The sequence below is a fragment of the Filicampus tigris genome, chromosome 10 (assembly GCF_054856515.1).
Source record: "Filicampus tigris isolate MCC_2025a chromosome 10, RoL_Ftig_1.0, whole genome shotgun sequence".
Classification (NCBI taxonomy): Eukaryota; Metazoa; Chordata; class Actinopteri; order Syngnathiformes; family Syngnathidae; genus Filicampus; species Filicampus tigris.
Genome location: NC_141226.1, coordinates 12,651,968 through 12,677,091, shown reverse-complemented (window position 1 = coordinate 12,677,091; position 25,124 = coordinate 12,651,968). Strand labels below are relative to the sequence as shown.

Below are 25,124 nucleotides of genomic sequence, written 5' to 3'. Positions count from 1 at the left end.
GTTATATGGCCATCTAGTGTCTAAAAATAAAACTATAATTGACGCTCAACTGCTGTCACATTCAATAACACGTTGGAATTTTTTAAAATCTATTTTAGCGTATGGCAACATCGGTTTTCCTGCGTTAATGTGTTGATTGTTCACCAAACCTTTAAACTTACTCCCAAAAATAACAAAAACCTAGCACCATTTTGTGACAAGACAAATGTCTACTTTGAGTCGAAAAAGTGTTGACGTTTCCAACGGTCCATGAAGTCAGCGTGGACCTCACGTTGCCCTGGTTGTCACTAGGGTCGATAAAAGTGGCAGCCAGCTGGTTTGCCGCCAGTTTGTAAGTCTTGACATTTTAAACAACTCGCCAAGAAATTGTGTTCCTTGTCCGGAAAAAAATACCGCCGGTGTTTAGGAGAAAATAATGAAGACGTTTCGTGTTATTGCGGGACTCCTGGTTGTTTTCCAACTTCCAGTCAGCTACGTGACGCCAAGATCTGCATTTGGTAAGTCACACAACTTTTTTTAAACAAAAACTTTGTATGTAATTCGAAGAAAAAAAAAAAACAATGAAAGTTGCCCCCCGCACCCCCAAAAAAACAACACTTTTTTTTTTTCTCAATATAAATTGCTATCTATGCATCCATTACCCCCACGAGCGTCGCGGGCGTGCTGGAACCCGTCCGAGCTGTCTTCGGGCATATACTGTATTAAAACGCATCTAATGTGCAGAATTGTATTCATGTAAATGTATTATTTTTTTAAATACTAGAATATGAAGAATATCATTTCTACAAAAGAAAACATAACTTTTCATTTAATCTGGCTATAACTGATATTTTTGTTTTCAATTTTGAAGAAAAGGTACCAAAAAAAACTAAATTTGAACAGGTTTACAGTTGTATAAAACTAAACCAAAATACACAGAGCTTTTTTGTTTTTATTTTTTACATACATATTACTATTCATATATGTAAATGTTAATTGGATTGACGTGACAGAGTAAATTTGATCGGCAATCTATTTTCAGAATTTTGCAAATATTAGGGACCCTCCCCGACAATCATTCTGGTTGTGTGTTTTTGCACTACACAACGTTTTGAATTAAAAAAAAATGTTATAACATAATCAGTCTAACAAAAAGCTTGTATACTCTCACATTTTAATTCATATTTAGTTTATTTTACATGAGTGATGCCAATGTATCAATTCTTCATGATTTTTTGGTCATTTTTTTAACATCTATTATTATTTTTAATTTAATTAAGAAACCTCATTTTAAATGTATATTTATCCGTTTGAAACTATACAGTTATATACAAATACATGCATGCATGGATGGATGTGTTATATAGTAAAGACTTTAAATTATGAAATGTAACATTTTTCACTATCATGCATCCTGTTTTCCTCCAAGCGTCCATGTCACAGTGCAATGCAAGTATGCCCACAAACAGTAGCTGATTGATTATTTAGCATGTGACAAACCCACAACTACAGCAGCAACTACTGCTGCAGCTTTGCTGGTGTGAAGAATGTGCGGAGGCTGCCTTCTTCACCCTGGGCTGTGAAGAGCAAAGTGAGTCACTGGCAGCGGCGTGATGGCCATTAGCGAAGCATGATGGCCTCCGCGTGAACGATTCCTTCACGGACCATGTGCGTTACACTACATTGCTGCCTTGAGATACGAGTGACTTGACTTTGGCGTTTCTGTAGTGTTTTATTTTTTATTTTTTTACTTGTTAGCACTTGAAGGTATTTATTACCCTCTCCAGTTTACTGTCAAACTAAACAAGGAGGTGGGACTCGTTGGTGAGCTCCCTTGGGGCTCAGCCCAAAAGGACAACGTGGGTCCCCCTTCCCATGGACACACCACCTGTGGGAGGTGCCAAGTGGGTCGGATGCAGTGGGTGGCGGCCAGAGGCATGGACGCCGGTTGTCCGTCCCTGGCTACAGAAGCTGATTCTAGGGACGTGGGATGATGTCACCTCTCTGCCAGATGAAGGAGCCTGAGCTGGTGTGCCAGGTTGAGAAGTTTCGGCTAGACATAGTCGGGCTTGCCTCCTCTCACATCTTGGGCTCTGGTACCACTCCTCTCAAGAGGGGGTGCACGCTATTCCACTCTGGTCTTGAGAGAATTACAAATGGTGCTTTTAAAACTACCACATATCAGCCCCTCAATCTGCTATCTTAATAGCTTAATGCTATCTCTCAATAGCATCAATGTTGCGGAAAAGCAACGGACTGAACACAAATAGTGTGGCAACACATGACGAAAGACTGTCTAACAGTATGCACAGTCATATGTTTTTCTTCCCCAAAAGCGTAGGGGTAGGTATTGTGGCAGCTAAATGCTATATTGGTAAAACTGTTGTAAACAATTCACTCCACTTGTGATACTCCCAGCCGGTAAGTGGATGTGCATAGGACATTAGCCAGCTAATGAGCTTGAAATAATGTTGATGAGTGCACAACGGATGCATTTTTTTTGGGGGGGGGGAGGGACGGAATGTAAGGACGTAAGTGCTTTAAAAGAACGAGGACAGACGGGGGCTGGAGGACAATTACTTTTATGAATAAGGACTGAGAGACTAGAATGGTACCCAGGTCGCGGACGGAAGACGGACCGGCAAAATAGGGTAAAGTGCCCATCTCTGGTTGAAGATTGTTTTAAAGTACAAGTTTGGTCATGGAATGAATCAAACTTGTAGGCGCCACAGTACTTGGGTTATTGTTAGAGCTTGGGCAAATGAGGAACACTGTGAAGCGCTTTGAGTACCCAAGGTAGATAAGCGCTATACAAGTACAGAAAAATATACAGCCCATTTCATTACAAGACTTTCAAAAGCCGGGCCTGTCACATTCTTGCTACATTTGCAAAACACACACAAAGCACAGTAAGTAATGTCTTGTGTTTGCACTCTCAGGTTCAAGCCAGACACAATCAACTGTCATGGAAAACCCACCCAGACCCCCCCAGAGTGAGAACAGGGGGAAGAGGTTGCCGTCCAGGCCCACGTCCAAGGTCCCCGCCTGGGCCGCGGATCCCAGAGGCCTCTACAGAGACCGGCACCGCCCGGATGACTCAGACGACGTGCTGTTGGAGACAGGGCATGATAACTCCACGCAGATTGTGGTGAGGACCCCCGCACCACTTTAGCTAGTGCAAAATGATAACCATAGAACAGAAAGTGGAGCTCATGGTGACATAGGAAAGTGTCTTTCTGCGCACTCCCATATGAGCAGTACCATTCATTTAACAGAGGTGTGCATTCCGTCCCGGACGGACGGCCATTTTGGGGACGGAGGACAAGAGGTTTTTTAAAAAAAAGACGGACTAAGCAGAGACGAGAAGTGGGTTTTCATCCGTCCCTGTAATCGTCCCAAACAGGGTCAAATACAAACTGACGTCTTCTGCGACTGCCTGTAACAACAATGTAGAGTCCTTTTTTTTTTCTTTTTCATGTGCGTTCCCTGTAGTAACATTTTACTCACAGGCATAGTCTGCCGTCTAGTGGTTCAATGCAATACCATGGATTAGGCCACAGGATGCCCATTTCACTGATGACGGACAGAAACACGTCCAACCTGTTTTAAATGTGTAATAATGTAAGGTATGTATGGGGCATCGGAAAAAGGTGGATAGCAATTTTGTTTTGTTAACTAACTGTTAGCATTTGGTACATACCTTTCCATACCAACCCTTTGCATGCGAAGTATGTCCTTGCCTGGTACATCGCTAGAGGGTAAAAAAATCTCTCCAAACCATCATTCATGCTCATGCCAGTGCCACCGTACACTGGAAGGCTACGGCCCGGAAGTGGAAGTCTTTTGTTGTTTTCCTAAAATAACATTACGTTACTTTGCAATAAATGTTTTATTGCAAAATAATGCAATAAGACAGTAAACTTGCATTATAATGCAAAGGTTTTGGAATAAAACGCAGTAGTAAATTTCTTAAATATTCTTGTGATGTCCCCCGGCAAATCCGTAGTCCGGTTGTGTTGACAGCTAAATGCTATCTCGGGTGACACTTAAACATCCACCCATCCATTATCTAAAATACTGTTGTAAAGAATTCAATCCACTCACGATACTCACAGCTGGTAAGTGGATGTGAATAGGAAATAAGACAGCTAATGAGCTTTAAATAATGAATTTGTGAATTATGAAACCTCTTCTGTTAGCCTCTCTGCACAGATGACGGGGGGGCGGGGAACTGTTGCAATGTAAGGGCAGAAGCGCTTTAAAAGGACAAGGACGGATGGGGACGGATGACGACTATTTTATGAATAAGGACGGATGTGCGATGACAGAAGGGTGCCCAGGTCGCGGACATACACAAATGAACTGGACCAAGCACATGCATATACGAAGGGCATTGTAGCTGATAGCATGATGGCTAGCCACTAGCATTTAAATGACCAGCGGGCAGAACATTATTTTACCATTTCAAACGAGAAGGAGTATTTTAATGGTGTGGCCGCATTAGAGCGCCTCGCTGTCAGCCGTGAATGCCTGCTCACCACGGTGAGAAAGGCGGAAGCACCACAACGAAGAAAAGAAAGGGGAAAATGTAAATGATCTGACAGCCAGCGTGTGGGACGGGGCTTTGGGCTAGCATGGTTGCTTAAGACACGTAAGTGGATACATTTTCATGACTCAAACATATCGAGATGTGTAGGAATAAGCCAGATGTGTGGTATTTAATTTTGACAGTTGACGGTTGATCAGGGAGTGGTTTCAGCACATTCAGCGGACACGCCCACAGCGTTTGAGAGAGGGGAGAAAGCCTTGATTTTAGTCTCATTTGATATATTTGGCTTTTTTTTTTTCGATCATAGACATTTGGCAGGGTTGTTAACAACACTTCTGTGTGGTGTGTCAAATTTACAAGAATTGGAGTTCATTTGTAGAAATAGCAAGTGATTATTAATGACGAACTAATAATGATTAATTTCCTTCATTTGTGCCAGAACATGGATCATGTCTACTACATGTCTAAAATCATCGGTCCCGGAGATGCAGGAGGTGCAGACGTGTGGGTCAACATGGAGCGGGCCAACAAGAACGAGTGGAAGACCCGCGGTTTCCTGTCTGGCACACACCGCCAAGCTGAGGTAGTCATCATCATCATCATCATCATCATCATCATCATCATCCACGTAACATACTGCATATGTTTTTACATGATGGCACTTGTATCTCTTCCAGAGAGTCAATCTTTCCTTTGATTTTCCATTCTATGGTCATATGTTGAAGGAAGTCACCGTGGCAACCGGAGGCGAGTGCATTCACACTCACTGGCTGCTTCGTTAGTTATACATCTGTAAACAGTACAATGAAGTGTATAGTCTCCCTGGACAGGCTTTATTTACACTGGCGATATCATCCACCGCTTGCTCACGGCCACTCAGTACATCGCGCCACTCATGGCCGACTTTGACCCCAGCCTCTCCAGCAACTCCTCCGTCTTTTACTATGATAATGGTGAGAAGATCATTTTATTGCTCTAATAGATTACTTGAAATGAATTTGTTTTATTTGGAAATGTATTTAGAAAAAAATATATCATTTTCATTTGGATGAAATATGTTTTCATTTGGAACAATTTGGAAAATTTGTATTATTTTACTAAATCTATTTCTTATGGAAAACAATTTAAAATGTTACTTTGATTTATGTACAAGTGTAAGATAATATAAAACATTTTAGTAATAATAATAATAATCATAATCATCATTCTAATTATTATGTTGTTTAAATATGATATTTGTATTTTCATTTATTTAGGATGAAAAAAATATGTTGTACCATTTTTCAAATATTTCATTACAAAACCATTTTAGGTGGAAAACAACTTTTAAAAAACGGGTGCTTTTGAAGATTTAAAAACAACAATTTTACTGTTGTAATTTTATGTGGAAATTTGTTTTCTTTTTTACTGTTGAATTTTAATTTTACATGAACTATATATTACTTATTAGAATATTAAGTAATAATAATGATAAACAAAATAAATGTTAATTTCATTTTAAATTTCATTTTCAAAAACAAACTGAATACAACATTATAAGATAATGTATCTGTATTTGTTATATTTTTTAAATATAATATATCATTTTTTTAAATTTGGGAATGTATACAGAAACATTACTTAGCTTAGTATTCATATCTTTTTTAATATGGGTGTTTCATATGTAATACATTTTAAAAAATATATTGCGTTTATCATAAGTCTAACATATACTTTTCTGTTATATATTTGTGTTATGTAGAGTTTAAAACAAAATACACTTTTCAAAGTATTTACTGTAATTTTTATTGTATCATTTTCACCACATTTTTTAATGGAAAACTTTTGTATCATTTCATTTTATATGATTGAGTTTTCATGTGGAAAATAATTACATTTATGCATTTTGTCCTTGTCTTATGGGTTTCATTTCTTTTCATACAGTCATACTCCCATTTTTGTAGAGAAAAAATACAGTTGAAACCCTGTGTCTTCTGTATTAGCTATAAAATCTGTTCATTGTGCTGTTTGGTGCCTCCGTGCCAGGCTCTGCCCTGGTGGTGCAGTGGATCCGCCTCCACCTGCAGGACAACGTCCACTCGGGCACGTTCAGCTTCCAAGCTGTTTTGCACAGCGACGGGCGCATTGTCTTCGCCTACAAAGAGGTGGCCGGCATCTACATGTCATGCTCTCCTACTTTTTCTTGATTTTTTTTTTAAGCTGCAAATATTTTTCCCCTATAGATTCCTGTTGATATAATCGACATCAGCAGTGAGAATCATCCGGTCAAAGTCGGCCTCTCGGACGCTTTCGTGGTGCTTCACAAGATTGAGCAGATCCCGAGTGAGTGTGAATTCATACAGCATGTCAATCTAGTTTTCGCTGTGATACATTTATGTTTGTGGGTTTGTCATTTGCCAAATCATGTGTTTCTCCATCTGTTGTGGCATAATACGTTGTTGCTTTGTCTGCTGTCTTGCCCAAGCGAAGACAAAATATTTAGCTTCATGTTTCTTACCCACCCAAAGCATACGCCAAAGGTAAATTATCTGGCTTCGTCTATTTATCCTGACAAAGCACAAGTGTCAGCAGAGATGCGTTTCTTATCTGTTGTTTTTTTTTTTTTTTTGTCTTGCCAAAATGCAAACAAAGGCAGGTTTTGTTGCGTCTATTTTATGGTTTGTTATCTTGCTAGCACAAAGATGAGACGTTTGTTCAGAGCTGGGCATTGCCTAACCGTCACAAAGTTCCCGTCTGCATATTTAGCCGACCCACGTGGACCCAGTCCGTCCCTCGTCGGCGACAGCCAATCGGCGTTAAGAACTTATAATGTACACGTCACACGCAGGCGCCACACAAGCGGACACGCCACCATATAAAGAAAAAATATCAAATAAAAACAACAGACACACACAGTGTGGTGATCAGTGAAATAAAAACAATATGGGGCACCTGTCATTGCCAGGTATCCAACACTGTTTTATTTTTTATTTATTTGGCTGCGAGTCAGGTGTGCGACACCCACGTGTGACGTGGTCCCGGTTAAGTCCGTTCTCGACACCGTTTGGCTGACTTGGACTGACAGGGACCATGTGGGTCGGCTAAATATGCAGACGGGAACTTTGTGACGGTTAGGCGGTGCCCAGCTCTGCGTTCGTTGTTGTTGTTGTTGTTTTTTTTTATCTTGGCAAAGTGCAAAGCAAAAGAAGCTTAAATCCTTGACATTAAATGGATCACACAAGGTCAAAGTAGTGAGGTCAAAAACAATTTACAACAAACCCCAATGAGTCACATGTCAAATTAAAGCCCTTGCTGGGGGCTCTTCCGATCTGTAACTTCTTTGTCAGTACACACGCATCGTATGACATAGTTACCAAAAAAAACTATCGACTTAACAGCATCTTTTTCTATTTGGTAGATGTGCGGCGGAGAACCATCTATGAGTACCACAAAGTGGACATTCTCAAGTCCAAAATCTCCAATGCGACCACCATAGAGATGCTACCTCTCCCAAGTAAGTCAATCCACTGCAAGTCAACTGAATTTAGAAAAGTAGAACAAAAGTCGGTTATTGGAAATGGTGATGTGTGAAAACTATTGACTAAAAATAAATACATAATGATTTAAAAAGAATACACAATTTGCAGCATTTTTTTCATGTTTTTAAGAAAGCATAAATGTGTGATAAGTGTGAAAAATATTAAATAAATATGAATGGAATGAAACAATAATAAGTTTACAAAAATAGTACCACATGCAAAGGCTTAGTTCATAGACAAGTAGTTTGGGTTAGGTTGGGTCCAAAAAATAGTATAGCCTATTGAACAATTCTTAAAAAAAGAAGCTTCAAGATTTGAACACAATACACAGATAATATAACATATTTATTTAATCCTCTATGAAAAATGACTAATATTACGGCATTTTACTGAGGCATTTCAAGTGGTATTAGTAGAAAAAGTATTACGATTCTTCTTCACTTGTGTCTTCATGGCTGTATTTTGCCTCCTCCAGGTGGCCAAGGTGGGCACACTAGGACAGGCGCAACAAATTGAATTGTAGGCTTAAATCATAGTGCATAGACTATTTATTTCTTTCCATTCTATTTGGTTATACTCTTACTCCGTTTTTAAAAAGTACAATATTATTGAGTGCAATTTTTCCTCATTAAAAATACACCAATTTTTTGGGGGGTCGGACAGTGACGGGTGGCGATATAACAGATTAATGGCATTTCCATTCATTTCAATGGTAACGATATAACAAACTTATCTCTAGGCACCACGACATAAAATATAAAGAATCCTCAATCCTTTTTTAGGGAGGGATGAAAACAGAACAATTAAGGGAACAAAAACTGAATCTCGTGAACAACAGTAACAACATTAACATAAAAAATACTAACCAATCCGTAATGACTGAAATAAAAAAAACAAGGTAAATAACATAAAACCCATGACAACCATATAAACAGATGTAATTGAGATAAAGATGAACACATATTTACAAATATGAGGTTAAAGTTCCTCTTAGTTTTTGTATGCCATCATGTGATGCTGACTTTTTGAATGAAATGCCCCTCCCCAGTATCTATGAAGGTGTTAGGAATTAGTGGCTCGGAAAAGCCTTCCTGACTGTGTCTGTCTGTCCTCAGCGTGCCTGCAGTTCTCCGGCTGTGCTCCGTGTGTCACTTCTCAGATTGGCTTCAACTGCAGCTGGTGCTCTCGCTTGCAGAGGTTAAATGGAAAAGCACACACAGCATATTGCCTCCGGAATGTGGAGCATTCGTCATTCTCCGTATCACCACGTCAACCTTTTCTTGGTTTTTTTTTTTGTTTTTTTATTTCAGATGCTCAAGTGGCTTTGACCGGAACCGCCAGGACTGGGTGGACCACGGATGCCAGGACGAGGTTGGCATTTAGTAGTTAAGAATAGTGTGGGTAACTCATGGCCCATCTGACTTTGGAAGTCAGAGACCAGGATACACCTTGGGCTGTTCACCAGCCAATCGAAGGGCACAAACAGTATACACAAACAAGCTCAGGACAACTCAATTCTGCTTATGGAGCACTTTAAAAACAAATTGCAAGTGAAACAAAATGCTGTACATAATGTAATTTAACAACAATAAAAGTAAAACGAGAAATTAGACACTAAAATAAGGGCTCAAGTTTCATGCCATGTGGAATGCCAATGAATGAAAAATAAGGTGGGTGAAAAAAATGACAGTGAAGCAGTTTGTCTAATGTACACCATCAGGTCATTCCTTCAGAAGCAGCTGGTCAGCTGGCCTCAGGCACCGGGCAGAAATGTAGTGACGGAGCAGCTCAGAGATGGAAGGCGGGGTGAGACCATTTCAAGAGTTCAAAAACAAATAGCAGAATCTTAAAGTGAAGCCTAAAGTGCTCAAGCAGCCAGTAGGGGGAGGCCAGAATAGGGGTTTTGTTGAATTTTTGAACAGGAGACGCTTGAGGGAGGACTGGCAGATCCCAAAGTAAAGAACTTTACTGTAATCCGGCCGAGATGTTATGATGCGGGACTTAACTACTGGTTCAAAACCCAAACCTCGGAACGGTGAGGCAGACTTGCTAACCATGATCCACCGTCTAATATCCCCATGGAATCCATTCAATTATTTGAAATTGCATTGGAATTGGCATGGGATGAATCTCCATTTTAAACTAGAATGGCCAGTCTCTGACTTTTGGTGTTTCATGGGCAATTATCCAACTTTTACTACCAAGCTCTGTCCAGACCCGATATGAAAAGTCATATGTTTCACAATTAATTGTCACTCATCAGTCTGTCTAGTGCAGTTCTACTACAGGGTCACCTTTTTTGTTTTTTTTTACTCGCACTTAAATTGTTTTTACTTAAATGATACAGTGTGTGTGAGCCAGGAGGAATGAGACAGACTAAAGACTAAAGGTATTTTCACCCTCAATAAAAGAAGCTAAAGTTCAAAGGGCTTATTGCAAAGTCTAACAATGTCTTAAGTTAGACAACTGCACGTAGACAGTAAAGTAAACATTGTTAGCTAATTTATTATAGCCTGGCGCTGCTCGTTAGAGGCGTGAAGGGAACAGTCAGAAAACGCTTATCAATCATCACCAAAATTGACTTGCACATCTCTACTCATGCCCGCATAAATCTCTGAAAATATCAAAATGATCGACTCACTATTTGGGTCTGAGTGCTTATGGAGAGGAAGACGTTATAATGCCCATAAAATCCGAAATACGGTGGCGATAGTGTTGATATTTTCCGAAGTTCACAGAGGAGTGCCAAGTTTACACCAGATTTCTAAAGACGTTATTTAGCATATTTAGCTTTTAGCACTGGTGTTCGTGAATTAGGTGTTGTCAATGACGCATGCAATTTCTCTACCAAATATATACATATTACCTCATTTAAACATGCGCAAATAACACTGGAGCACGAGACACAATCAATCAATCAATCAATCACATTTTATTTATATAGCACTTTTCATACATAAAAATGCAACTCAAAGTGCTTTAAAACATTCAAAGCAAAACATAGAATTATCTTCAATCAAAAGAAAAGATAAATTATTTAAAAGTTGTTGAAAGCCAAACTAAAAAGGTGTGTCTTGAGCTTCCTCTTAAAAATATCAACAGTCTCTGCAGACCTGACATCCTCTGGCAGGCTATTCCAAAGGTGAGGACCAAAATGGCTGAATGCAGCCTCGCCATGCATTTTGGTCCTCACCCTTGGAATAAATAAAAGGCCGGCGCCAGAGGACCTCAGGATCCGCGAGGGCTGGTATGATAAAAGCAAATCAGATAAATAAGATGGCCCAAGACCATTAACACATTTATAAACTAATAAAAGTACTTTAAAATCGATCCTGAAACACACAGGGAGCCAATGCAGCAATTTCAAAACTGGCGTAATGTGCTCCCGCCCTCTGGTTCTCGTCAGCACCCGAGCGGCTGAATTCTGCAGTAGTTGCAGTGGTGAAATGCTCTTTTTCGGGAGGCCAGAGAGCAGGGCATTACAGTAATCTAAACGACAGGAAATAAAGGCATGCATCAGCACTTCCGTGTTAGCCTGAGAGAGAAACGGGCGGACTCTGGCGATATTCTTAAGGTGATAAAAACCAATCTTGGTTACATTTTTAATATGAGGAATAAAACTGAGCTCAGAGTCAAAAATGACGCCAAGGTTCTTCACACAGTGTGAGGGATTAAAAATGTGTAGTTTTGGTAAAAGCTTCTCTCTCTGACCTTCGGGACCGATAACTAAGACCTCAGTCTTGTCCTCATTGAGCTGTAGGAAATTATCTGCCATCCATGACTTGATATCTAAAATGCAATTTAAAAGGGTATCAATGGGTCCTGTGTCATCAGGAGACACGGCAATATACAGCTGCGTGTCATCAGCATAGCTGTGAAAGCTGATGCCGTGTCCCCTGATGACATCCCCGAGGGGAAGCATATAAAGATTAAAAAGTAAGGGGCCTAAAATCGAACCTTGAGGAACCCCACATTTAATTTCATGAGTTTTAGAGGAACAAGTATCCATACTTACAAAGAAATATCGGTCTGTGAGATAGGAATAAAACCAGTCAAAAACAGTACCAGAGATGCCCACTAGATTTTTAAGTCTATTTAATAAAATTTGGTGATCTACTGTATCAAAAGCAGCGCTTAGATCCAGTAGCACCAAGACTGTGAGTTTTCTCACGTCTGCAGTGCACCTAATATCATTTAAGATCCTTAAAAGAGCAGTCTCCGTACTGTGGTTCATCCTAAAACCAGATTGATATTTCTCCAAAATATTATTTGTATTTAAAAAATGATTCAACTGGATGAAAACCAGTTTTTCTAAAATCTTACTTAAAAACGGTAAGTTGGATACGGGTCTGTAGTTATTAAAAACGCTCGGGTCAGAACCGCTCTTCTTCAGAAGGGGCTTCACCACCGCCGTTTTAAAGGCAGCTGGGAAGACGCCTGTCTGAAGAGAGCAATTGACTATATTTAAAATTTGTTCTTCAAAAAATCCATAAAATGTCTTAAAAAGAAATGTGGGAATTGGATCCAAAAGGCAGGTTGTTGGGTTTACCTGGGAGAAAACTCGAACAAGTGTCCTTGCATCAACCAGGGCAAAACTTTCCAGTGTTTCCTCATGTAAATATGATTGTCCGGGTTTATTAAAACTTGTGTTTTGACGGGCTAAAAGACTGGATCTTATGTCATCGATTTTACTTCTGAAGTGGTCTGCAAAGTCCTCACAGAGAGCATCTGTTGGTCTCTGTGGGGACTTATTAAAATCAGAACTAGTTAAAAGTTCAAAGGTGGAGAAGAGAACCCTGGGGTTGTTTTTATTGACTGTAATGAGGTTTGAGAAATAGGAAGATCTTGCCAGTTTTACTGTTTTATTGTAAGATTTCAGTTGTTCGCATAAAATTTCATAGTGTACTGTAAGTTTACTTTTTCTCCACCTCCTCTCTGCACTCCTGCATTTTCTCTTTGATATTTTGATAGCATTGTTTCTCCACGGGGGTACAGTCTTTGTTTTTGTTGTTTTAGTTAAAAGTGGAGCTACTGAATCTAATGATGATTTAAGATGTAGGTTAAAATTGTCAACAATAAGATCACAGGGTGCAGGTAAAATGTCAGCAGGAGTGTTTTTTAAGATCTCGATAAAATTTGCTGCCACCTCAGAAGATAGGTAGCGTTTCTTCACTGTTCTGACCGGGACTGCTAGATGGTTAAAACTGGCGATGTTAAAATAGACACAGTAGTGGTCTGACACTGCCAAGTCAACAACAGAGGACACACCAGCAGACAAGCCATAGGTTATAACCAAATCCAGGGTGTGTCCTCTGTTGTGAGTTGGCTGCAAGACGTGCTGTTTAAAATCCAAGCAGTTTAAAAGGTTTGAAAAATCTCTGGATAGTGGGTCCGAGATGTTGTCCATGTGTATATTAAAATCGCCAGTTATTAATATTCTGTTATAACTGGAATATAAAATGGATAAGAATTCTGAAAATTCTGTAATAAAAGAAGTGGAATGATGGGGAGGTCTATAGACGGTAATGCAGAGAATAGGGGGACTGCTAAAAACAAAGGCATGGTGTTCAAACGATAAATAGCTGCTAAAAATGATCTCCTTTGATAAAAGAGTATTAATAAAAATTGATGCAGTCCCGCCTCCTCTTTTGCCATCCCTTGTAGAAAATAAAAAGTTAAAATTCGGTGGGCAAGCCTCGTTGAGAGCAACTGGAGCATCTGTACCAAGCCATGTCTCAGACAAAAGTATACCATGTAAATTATTGTCTAAAATCAGGTCGTTTATGATAAAAGTTTTGTTTAAAAGGGAGCGCACGTTCAGCACGGCCAGATTAATTATTGTGCTGGACGTGCGCTCATGGTGGTACGAATGAGCAGTATTAACATATACTAGATTACCACTGTTAAAACCACGTTGTTTGTGTGTGCAAGGGAAGCGTCTGCCGGTGATGGTTTCAATGGGAAAATTGTCCGATAGTGGTAATGATAATGAGGGCCTGCAGGGGGAGCTAGTGAGGGTGGTGGTACTGTGAGCAGCTGGTATTGGCCTGTAAGTGATGGTAGTGACATTGTCATTGCAGCGTTTATGAGTAGAAGAAGAAATATGATTGGTAAACAAGAGTCAGCTGGGAGTGGAATTGGTTACGACATGGTGGATGTTAGCGGCTAAAATCTTGCTACCAAGAGAGTTCGGATGAACACCATCCGGCTGGTAAAAAGACGGGCGATTCCAGAATAGGTTAAAGTTGTCAATAAAAGCAAAGTCAAGGTGGCCACAAGTGCGTAGGAGCCACGTGTTCAAGCTTAAAAGGCGGCTGAAGCGCTCGGCTCCGCGAGACAATGCCGGCAAAATGCCACTCACCCAGACCGAGAGATCGCAGGTTCTTAACAAGGCAAAGAGGGCGTGAAAGTCTCTCTTCGTCTGCTCAGACTGTCGGCGTATTGTCTCGTTTGTCCCAACGTGAACGATGAGCCGGGTAATGGATGATGGCAGAGAGTCAAGAACACCCGGCAGGATGTTAACTATGTCCATGACTTTCGCTCCGGGAAAACAGCGGGTGACGCAGCCGGGATAGTGAGTACGTCTAATGGTGCTGTCGCCAATTATAACGGTGGTCGGTGGGTGACGTGAGGAGGGAACGCCAAGGGACTCACCACCGGCGGAAGATTCACGACCCCACTGTCCAGGATGGCTCCGCCGAGGCCGAGTGAAGACGGTGGATGACACCGATGAGTGTCGCCGATGATGCTGGTGATGACGACCACCCTTGTACCGGGACACCGCGTCCCGGAGCAGCCCGACGCGTGAGTGGACGGCCGTGTCACCGGCGGACCCGCCCAACATGGGGTTCCCGGCCGAGGTCGTCGCCGTGGGTGGCGGGGAATCCGAGGGAGCCCCTGGGAGCACAGCCCCAGCGTCGGACGCAGCAGTCGGTGTCTCCGACTGCTGTAGTGCAGTGATGGGAACAGGAGACTCACTCGCCAGGGCGGCGAACCGATTCCCCAGGACCAGTTGGGGGCGGTGGGGTTGCTCCCCGGCCCTCCGGCCGCGGGACACCACCTTGACCCAGGTGTCACTCTGCAACGGTGTCGAGCAGGATGGCCCCGGGCAGGCAATTGGATCCCACTTCGCCGTGTCCGAGAGGCCAGCCGCCTCAGCCGTCATTGTCGCCGACAGGATTTCACGAGCGCGCCTTCTCATGACCACCGCGGAGAGTTCGGGGAAACGGGTCGCGAAGCAAGAGATGACCGATTCCTTCTCATGGAGCTCCTCTGAGAGACGACGAATATCCCTTCTTAGGTCAGAGATTGTCTTATTTGCCTTCTCCAGCAGGCCATTGTGTTCGTCGCTGTCGTCTGAAGGCATTTTAATACACTAGCTCCAAGCTAGCCCCAAGCTAGCCCGTTTCCGTCTCACGCTAGCTGTATGCTAGTCCGCGAGATCAAGCGACCCAGAGATTAACAAAAATTTAAATAAATAAAAAATAAGATAAAAATAGTCTCCAAAAATTAAAAAGAGTAAAAACGCAACGCGCAGGTGAGGTAGATTCGAAGGCGAAAGTGCAGAAGTACAATCTGCTTGGCAGTACAGTTAGTGAAGCATTTAACCATACGGATGTGCTTTGTGAATTACTCTCTGTAGATGCTATCTTGTTTGCTCCATTTTTACGGGTTAGCGCCACGCAAAAGCCACATAGTCGGCCCTAAATAATCTGTTGCTACTTCGCAGATTTCATCTAAAGCGGGGGTGGTCTAGAATGTAACCCCCTCAATAAATGAGGAATTACTGGACAAAACAACCACTTCAACTTTGGTGGTTATTAGGTGAATTCCCTTTGAGGAGGAGCTCAAGTGTGACCCCCAAAACTGACCAAAATCCCCTGATAAAGCCTCAAAAGAAGTGTTATAAAAAGCCCACCGAAGCCTCAAATGTGCCTCCTCCAGAGACGAGATCTCCGTTGCCTGAGAGTACTCGACGTCACAGACACGTCATCACGTCAGCTCACGGTGGGGCCCACTGCTGGGGTGGCATCGACGGCGACATCAGGACATCAGAAGACCTCCAGCCCGACCGCCGCCCCACTTGGCAAGACGTCCGATGCCGAAAACCAGCTGACAGGAAGCGGCGGGAAGGCGACATCCAGTCCTTCTTCCTCCACCAGCCAACCTGCAGGTCTGCTTCACAATTTTTTTTAAAATTCAGAGACAGTGGCCCCCAAACAAACTTCGGTTTGGCACCTAAACATTTGCAGATTTTTTTCAGTATTTCTTAACTTTTTTGTTTTTTTGTGTGTTTTGGGTTCTTTGGTGGGTGTTTTTGGGGGGGAGGATGGGGCAACCCCTGATTTAAGTGGAAACATTTTTTAGGTTTATCCGTTTTTTTTTGGGGGGGGGGGGGATTGTTTGGGTTAAAAATAAAAGTTGTTTATTAATTGATTTTTTTGTTTCCAGTGGACGAATGGTTAGCACATCCAGCTCACAGTGCACAGGTTGTGGTTTTGATTCAGGGCTTCTGCCTTCTTGTGTGGAGTTTGCATATTGACCGTGTGCCTGAGTAGGTTCTCTCCATGTACTTCAGTTTTTTCCCACATTCCAAAAACATGCATGATAGGTTAATTAACCACCCTCATTTGTCCCTAGGTGTGATTGTGAATGGTTGTTTTTCTATGTGTGCCCTGCGATTGACTTGTGACCGGTTTAGGGTGTACCCCGCCTAACCACTCAAACACGGCTGGCAGATCTTTTTAATAACTATTACAAAAATATACATACCACTTAAATATTTTGAATCTTAGATTTTGTTTTTTTTTTGTTTTCATAATAAGATACCCAAATGAAAAAAACATGGTGGTGTTTGGGGTTGTGAAATATACCAACTAACCCTGTACAACAGAAAATCTATTACAACCATATAAATAAACATAAATACATATTTTACAATAATGCAAATACTTTTAAAATATGGGGATAAAAAGACACGTTTAGTACATCATCATCACGCCATGCTTGTTATGATATTGCCATGTGCTGACTTGTGTGTGTGTGTGTGTGTGGTGGGGTTGGGGGGGTGTTGAACTATTTGCCAGTACTCTGTTAACACATAGCTGAGTGTATACAGCGCCATGTTAAATACTGCATAGTGTCCTCAATGTATGTGCGTCTATGTGGCCGCCTTGTTGTTGGCTCACAACATGGAAGACAGTTATTTATGGGACCCCGAAGGAGCTACTGTTGACCACCCTGTGAATGTGATGTTCTCTTGTTGTTGTTGTTGTTGGTTCGGTGAAAAAGTTAAACGTAATAGGAACTGTTATTTATTTAAATGTGTGTTCTTGTTTGTAGATGACGCAAAAGTGGCATTTCACATGGATGAGGAATGTAAGTCATTGAGTACTTCTGTGCAATATGACATTCAGTACAAGCACGGAACATTTTCATCAGCATAAAAAATTGTTAGGCGATTATTTTCAGTGTTGTTCACAGTTAATTAGTTATGTAGTTAATAGTAGTTACTGGTTACCAGTTAGTTCACTTACTTGTGCATTATGGATTGTTTAATTTCTTACTTATATCGTTCATGTGGTGGTTTGTGAATAAATTTATTAGTTAGTCAGCTAGCTAGTTACATTAGTGTGCTTGAATGTTCACTTATTTGTTAGTTACTGCAACCCACCAGAGTTCATTTGTTCATATTCATCCATCCATCCATTATCTGAACCGCTTACCCTCACGAGGGTCGCGGGCATGCCGGCGCCTACCCCAGCTGTCTTCGGGCAATAGGTGGGGTACATCCTGAGCTGGTTGCCAGCCAAATCGCAGGGCATACAAAGACCAACAACCATTCACACCTAGGGACAATTTTAGAGTGTCCAATTAACCTACCATGCATGTTTTTGGAAGGTTGGGGGAAACCGGAGTACCCGGAGAAAACCCACGCAAGCATGGGGAGAACATGCAAAGTCCACACAGGGACTTTGTGCCTGAGCCCAGTTACTTAATTTGTTCATCTGCTCATCAGTTTTCATTAGTTTGTTTGTGCATGAGTTAGTTTCCTATTAGTTCGTTTGTTGTTTCATTAATACTGTAGTTCATTAGTTTTATTTGTAGTTTTTTTTGTCCCTCATTAGTTAGCTAGTCCATTAGTTAGTTTGTTCATTAAAGGGATGGTGGAGCCTGTATGGCCATGTTTTCACTAACAAGTTCATTTTATATATTTTTTGATCAGGAAAATGGAAAGAGTTGTCATTTTCTATTTTCTCAATGAATTTGTGAGAAATTAGGAAATAAGTGACTCCATGAATAACACCTCTTGTTAATGAGGAGAATGGCCGCGCCCCCTACCGTTCTATTCTTGTTCGGCCAGAGTCACGCGAGGAACCGATTCCAAATTCTCCATTGGAAATCATTGTACTTTCATTGCTTATAACGTCCAAAAACGGTGATCAATTGGCACCAAAATTTATGTGGACATCCTTACTAATGACCACTTCAACATATCAAAAGGATTAACCTCTCTATGGCTGATTTATATGAGAATGAGGAAATGTGGAAGTGAGCATGAGCTACATAGATTTATGCTGGGATGAGTGCACACTGCTCCTGTGCTTAAAAAAAACACCAAAAAAAACCACTGCTTCTTTGCTCATCACGCTTAGGACGAGCGAGGCATTTAACCCCAGTCAGGATATTTACAGAGACTGAAGTGGAAATGAGACGTGCACATTTATTTGGATGAGGAATGGCCACAGTTTTTCGATCGACAACACGCCGTCCAATGGAACGTAACAGCCGAAACGGTACGAAACGTTCCAATGCAGCCACACTCGGCTGTGCAGTCAGCCTCCTCGCTGGAACTTTTTGTTTGCTGAACATTAAAGCTTGCTGGCGGCTGCAAGCGGTGTCGGACAACGCACGCGACTGCTTGGGAAGCAACCCCGCGGCATGAAGACACAGGCTCATGATCACCTCCACACGCTGCGCGGACAGTAAGGAGCTAATGTTGTTGTGCTAACACCTTTTGTTTCAACGGCCTGAAGCTAGTTGTTGCTATTAGCTGTCCCGTTATCCTACCTTTAGCCTGGGAGGAAAGGGGGTGGGGGTATAAAGCGCCAATCTGCCTGCCCTGCTGCTCGCTGCAGGCCGCCGTCTCATTCCTGGGGGTTGACACGAGTTTAGCGTCGCTAAATGTCCGAAATATAAAACAGTTGGGGTTCGTGTGCGCATTCATGCTCTTGTCCGCTTCAGCTTGTGAAAGTGGAGGAGCAATCGGCACGTTTTTTTTGATTATGTGGAGGCGATCATGATGAGATCACGTTTTATGTCAATAATTCCAAACTAAAGTGCTTTATACTTTCACAGGTAGAAGTGTAGTAATGTGCATTTGCATTTTGGTGGCAATCGGTCGCCATTTTAGACAACAGAACTGACAAAGCGAGCAATATTACTACGCTTGGCTCCCTCCCGTGACATAGACCGCTAAGACCGAAAACATAACATAAGCCACGCCCCACAAAGGGGCGGGGAAATTTGTTGTAAACCTAATCACAAAAAAAGTCCTTAAATCACTACAGAGTCTTTTGAGTTGGGCATTTTAGTACTGATGTCATTTTTACATGCAAACCTATTATATAAGTGCCAATGTTATGCTCATCCAAGTAGTAATTTGTTAGTTGTTTAGTTAGTTTATTTATGCATTAGTTATTACAGGAGTTTTTGGGTTCCCTCATTAGCTAGCTTGTTTTAATTAATTTAATTAATTAATTTAATTAATTTTTCCATTAGTTCAAGTAGCTTGTTTGTTAGTCTCTTCATCAGTTAATTTGTTCATTATTTTGTTATCTTATTCATGAGTTGTTAGTTTGTTCATTATTTTATTAGTTCTCTCATTAGTTAGGTGGTTTGTCAATTAGTTACAATAGTTTGTTTATAATTTGGTTAATTCCAATAGGTCATTCACAAGTTAGTTCATTCGTTAGTTTGTTCGGTAATTTGTTAGGTAGTTTGTTCATTGATGGGTTAGTTCATCAGTTTTTGTTTGTTGGTTTATTCATTAGTTAATTAGTGCCTTAGTTAGTTAGATACAGCAAATGGTGACAAAATAAAGCTTGCTGTGCAGCAGTTAGCACCTACATCGTAGCATAAGTGCATAAGCAGTGGCAAAAGGAGTGCTGAAACAGCCCATCTTGGATCTCATTCTTATGTAGGTGTGCATAATTAAGTATCCTTTAAGATGTGATCCAAATATTTGTTTTATCCCATAACAATACATTTCCAAACGTATGTTCTCACAGCGGGCGGCGAGGACAACGACACAGGCCAACGGGAGCAGGCGGGTCTACTGGTGGGCGTGGTCATAGTGATGGTCGTCATGGTGATGGGTATCCTGGTGTCCGTCTACGTGTACAATCACCCGACGTCTACCGCCAGCCTCTTCTTCATGGAGGTCAGTAACTACAACAACAAGTGACACTATGTACGGCTAAACATCTCACTTTATTAGCTCCACAAAAGATGTTTGCTTTCATCCCGATGTGTGGTGTTGCATGCATCTTGAATCTGTTTTGTGGGTCTACTCATGACAGACATGAATACCAAATTTTATATTGCCAAATGAAACTGTCTTCCGGGGCAAACTTTTCAAATAACATGCCGAGCATTCTACCAAACGTCCGTTTTCATCAAAACGTCCCTAAAATGGCCACTGCCCACAAAAATGAATTCCTGCATGTTTTCAGGCTTCTATTCATGACTTTCCTGTGCATCGACTCATGATAGGCATGTCTACCAAATTTCACGTTGCTTTGTAAAACTGGGTTCGGGGGCTGAATTTTGCAAAAACCCCAACGAGGTTGCAAATAAGATGAGCAGAATTTTAAACACCCAACACGTTCCATGTGCTCGTCTGCAGCGGCGTCCGGCCCGTTGGCCCACCATGAAGTTCCGCCGCGGCTCTGGCCACCCTTCCTACGCCGAGGTGGAGCCCCAGGGCGTGGACAGAGACGGCGTGGCGGTCATCGACCCCAAGCAGTCGTTCGTCATGGCCATCAGACGAGAGAGCGAGCAGAAGGAGGGCTTCATCGTCACCGACCCGAGGGAACGCTTCCTCTGCTCGGAGAGCTCCTGACCTGGACCACAACTCCCAGAGCGCTTTGGGACGCAGCCCTCTCTTACATTTATACCTCTATGAGGAAACGAGTATTTTTATGCGCGCTTCGCCTTTGCCAGTGGACTGCTTTAATGTTATTTGCAAAGACAAACACGGACTGAGTTTCTGGCCAAGATCGCTGTTATGTGTCAGCGTTCCCCAGGAGAAACTTCCTCCCGATGGCGGAATGTCTTCACCCAGTGTCATTTCCTCTTTTCCAAATTACAAACAAAATTCCTCACGTTGTCCGCCTTCATGTACAAAGTTCAAAAGGTCTTTGCTGCCATTCATCTTCAAGCATCACTTTATTTTCTACTGATTATTCTGCTGTACAAATATGTACACTACTATGATATATAAACATGGGGAGGAGTCAAAAAATATACATGTTTTATGTTTGTTCGGGTATTATTTTTTTCTAGACTGTACTGTGATCATAATGATCTCTAAAATGATGACAAATTTGCTATATTTTGTAGTCTTTTCTTTCTCGTGAACAACAAACAGTAGCAGGAAAGAAGGCATCAGTAAAGAAGGCACTGCGGAAGTCCTCGGTCCTCAGATCAGCTTTTGTTGTCTTCTGAAACATGTAACAACAAATGTTGTAAACAAACAAAAAAAAGAATTCAAATGCTATATTCTTGTACCAAGCCTAACATAGAGGTGGGTAGAGTAATCATAAGTAGTAGTAATCAATTTTACTAGTAGTAAATTTTACTCAAATAAGAGTAACACCATTTTTTTTTCTGTTCTTTTCCGGCATTAATCTTCCCCATCTCGGTTTCGGGGCTATGCGAGGTTGGATAATGTGAATGAAAGTACACAAGTACAGTATATTTTGTGTTGTGCTCACCTGGACGTGGGAGCGCAGGCAGTCGTCTCCTCAGCTGTCTGGATGAGCTCAGTGTGAGAGGCTGGAGAGACAACGTCGTCTTTTGTGTGTGGCCAATGATATCATGCGGGTCAGGTCACATCACGCGCACGTGTGAGAACGCAAAAGGCGCTACAGTACTTACCATGACCGGGACGGTCCTGGCCTTGGCGAAGCGGGACTGCGGGTCCACGTCCAGGCCGGCGCTTCTCAGCGCTGCGATTCTCGCAGAGATGTCACTGATCTGCGACAGAATATTTTCAGTTCATAGATGCTATTGATCACGGACATTAATGACTGTGTTCCTGACCAAAACAGCAGTACCTATAGAAGTCTCTCAGATGGATTAAATGTAGAGCCTTTTTACATTATGGTGATATCTTAAATGGTCTTTTTGTTATGTGGCATTATATTATGTTTACGTTACTTTGCCTTTTTGTTATGTTTTGTGACAATATGCGGCGCCGCGCTACGTTCTGTGGTATGACATCATGTGACAGTATGTCGTGATGGTATGTTTGTGTGGCATTATGTTGTGGAACCTTTTTGTCACTTTGGTTAGGTTGCGTGATGTGACATTCCAATATGAAGCATTACGTTATGCGGCGTTACGTGATGTGATACTGTTGCACATGTGGCACTACAATAAGTGGCGTTACACAATTTGCATTTTTTTAATATCGTTTTTGTCGTGTTATGTTAAGTTACATTATGTAATGCTTTCTTTTGTTTATTTTTATATTTAATGTATTATTGTTACTATTTTTTTTTGTAGCCAAAAGTACCAAATGTAAATTGGCGAATTTTAAAAAAAATAAATATACACCTAATTCATCATTCTTCTTTTAAATATGACCATAAATCAGCATGTTCCTCGTTTCCTTGCCGTGCACCCTTCCACAAAATCATATTGAGAGCATTCTTATTACTAAAAATCAATTCCATGTTTTCCCTGCAACCTCGCTTTCAGTGGTACAGGCCTGGGATCCGCATTCGGAATCCACATTCTGTCAGAAATGTAGTTATTCCACAATGTTGTGTGCCTCCATGCTACTGTGCTTTAACAGATTTTATGAAACTGTCAGATTTGAGATGTCCTGAGGTCAACAAATGCTCACCTGTAGCTCAGAATGTTGAACACGAGCGGCGGCTGAGGCAACCTGCTCCTCCAGGAAGAACAGCTCTGTGTCGGATGTGCTGCTGGAGATGCTCCTGGCGCGCTCCTCCAGCTCACCAAGTTCATCCTCCACGCTGTACACCGAGCCCGCTGCCACGTACACCTGCGGGGTACTACGTTGAAAATACCTTCCACCGCTAAAGAAAACATCGCTTCGTACTTTAATCCAGACCACCAAGCATTTACATGATCAAGAGCCCTGGAATATTTGTCACATGTCATATGTCAGTTTTGTGCCCTGCGACTGGCTGGCGACCAGTTCGGGGTGTAGTCTGCCTTCGCCCATTGACGGCTGGGATAGGCTCCAGCAACTCCCCGCGACCCTATATAGGATAAGCGGTTTGGAAGATGACATGACATGACATATGTCAGTTTTTGTTGATTATGGCGGCGCCATGTGGACAAAAGCGGTAGTGTTTTGACAAAGATCAACCACATTTCCCATGCGTGCCAGCGCGTAGTGTCGTGAAATCCTGAGCCGTCCTTCTAGCGAAAGGAGGAAGTGAGTATGCCGTAAAGCAATTCAGGACATCTGTATTTTTTTTGTGTGCCAGGATTGATCCCATCCTTCTCAAAGTTGCTTTGTGCCAGTAAAAACGATACAGACCCCCTCAGGGCATGAAGTCCCATTCAACTACTGTACTCGTAAGTCAATATTTCATCAAAAGACTTGTGAAAAAGTCGATTTCTTGCTCAGTGCTGCTATAATTTAGCTGTTTTTTCCCAAATTTATAAATTCTTCAATTCATTAAATAATTGGTTAATGTATTCACTGTAAACAATAACATAATAAACCTTATCAAAAATAAAATTGTGTATACATTAAAATAATTTTATGAAATAATTATTGTATTTCAATAATTATTATTACCAGAGTTGGTCATTTTACTAAAAATTTAGCATCCGTTATTTGTCGCTTCTGTCATTCCCCTTTTTTTCCGGGGGGAAAAAACATAGAGCGCGTCTATAGGCCGGTCCGCCTCTAATTTTAAACGGCCGTCCATCGGCAAGTCCGACACTCTACTTTAAAGATGTCCCCATCATTCGTCAACCGTCAGCAAAGCGGGCGTCCGTCAGTGACGGGTATGCCCAGCTCTGATTATTACTATTTTATGTATTATGAATTGATTGAAATCAATTTTAAAACCCGTCTTAACCCAATGACATGGCACATCAATCCATTTCAAAAATCCAATGTGGCCCTTGTGCACAAAGATTTGCCCAGACCTAAACTCCAACCTACTTTCTCTTCCAGTGCGGAGAACTGCTGATCCAGTTTCTTGGCATCAGCGTTGGCAGGCAAAGAGAGGGCAGATGGACGGCGGCCTTCCCGGCCCTCCACCCCCTGGAGCAGCTCCTCTGTGGCGTTCAGAACTTTCAGGACCTCAGTTGTGATGCTGCACAGTGACGCTGCTGTGTACCTCTACGCACAGATGTAGACGCCATTTACAAGAAGGAACAGAAGCTTTTGGTCCCAAAACTGGTAATTTTGTGAAAAAGGAATTGCCTAGTTTTGCTCAGCGATACAGTTTGGTACAAAATGCTAACTTTTTATGTTGGACTTCCAACCACAGTTGCGTAGGCAAATGTTAGTCTAGTGATTCTAAAAATGGATGTGGACTAGGAGGACATCAAATTTCATTCATCTATCCTCTATACCGATTGTCCTTATTAGGGTATGGAACCTATCCCAACTGACCTGGGATGAGAAACAAGATATACCCTGGACTGGTTGGGGGCCAATTGCAGGGAACACATAGATTAAAAAAATTCACATTCACACTCACATTCACAACAATGGACAATTTAGAGATTCCGATGCACTTAGCGTGTTTTTGGAATGTGGGAGGAAGATAGAGCAAAATGATAGAGCAAAACTTTTCTTG

The 25,124-nt window shown here is 41.7% G+C and overlaps 2 protein-coding genes across 9 annotated transcripts in view; one reads left to right on the top strand and one right to left on the bottom strand.

Annotated features, from left to right (window-relative positions):
* Positions 1-266: 266 nt before the first annotated feature.
* plxdc2a (plexin domain containing 2a) lies at positions 267-22,898 on the top strand. 2 transcript variants are annotated; one of them, XM_086044010.1, is made up of 14 exons: positions 267-497; positions 2,919-3,127; positions 4,968-5,111; positions 5,206-5,275; positions 5,359-5,481; positions 6,554-6,672; positions 6,751-6,850; positions 7,926-8,021; positions 9,162-9,243; positions 9,357-9,417; positions 15,991-16,219; positions 17,389-17,424; positions 20,337-20,488; positions 20,954-22,898. In XM_086044010.1, the coding sequence occupies exons 1-14, from the start codon at positions 416-418 to the stop codon at positions 21,167-21,169; spliced, it is 1,719 nt and encodes a 572-aa protein (XP_085900136.1). In that variant the 5' UTR covers positions 267-415; the 3' UTR covers positions 21,170-22,898. The 2 variants fall into 2 exon arrangements, with proteins under 2 accessions (XP_085900136.1, XP_085900137.1); XM_086044011.1 differs by lacking the exon at positions 17,389-17,424.
* The window catches only part of myripa (myosin VIIA and Rab interacting protein a), an 18,886-nt gene continuing 15,238 nt past the window's right edge, over positions 21,477-25,124 (bottom strand). For 4 of the 7 annotated variants that reach the window (XM_086044001.1, XM_086044002.1, XM_086044005.1 and 1 more), the window contains 5 exons: positions 24,482-24,661; positions 23,180-23,341; positions 22,207-22,305; positions 22,044-22,122; positions 21,477-21,770 (listed from right to left, as the gene is read on the bottom strand). In XM_086044001.1, the coding sequence (XP_085900127.1) occupies positions 21,754-21,770; positions 22,044-22,122; positions 22,207-22,305; positions 23,180-23,341; positions 24,482-24,661 (537 nt within the window). In that variant the 3' untranslated portion in view covers positions 21,477-21,753. The remainder of the gene's footprint in view (positions 21,771-22,043; positions 22,123-22,206; positions 22,306-23,179; positions 23,342-24,481; positions 24,662-25,124) is intronic. The other 3 variants (XM_086044004.1, XM_086044006.1, XM_086044008.1) reach the window with 1 other exon arrangement.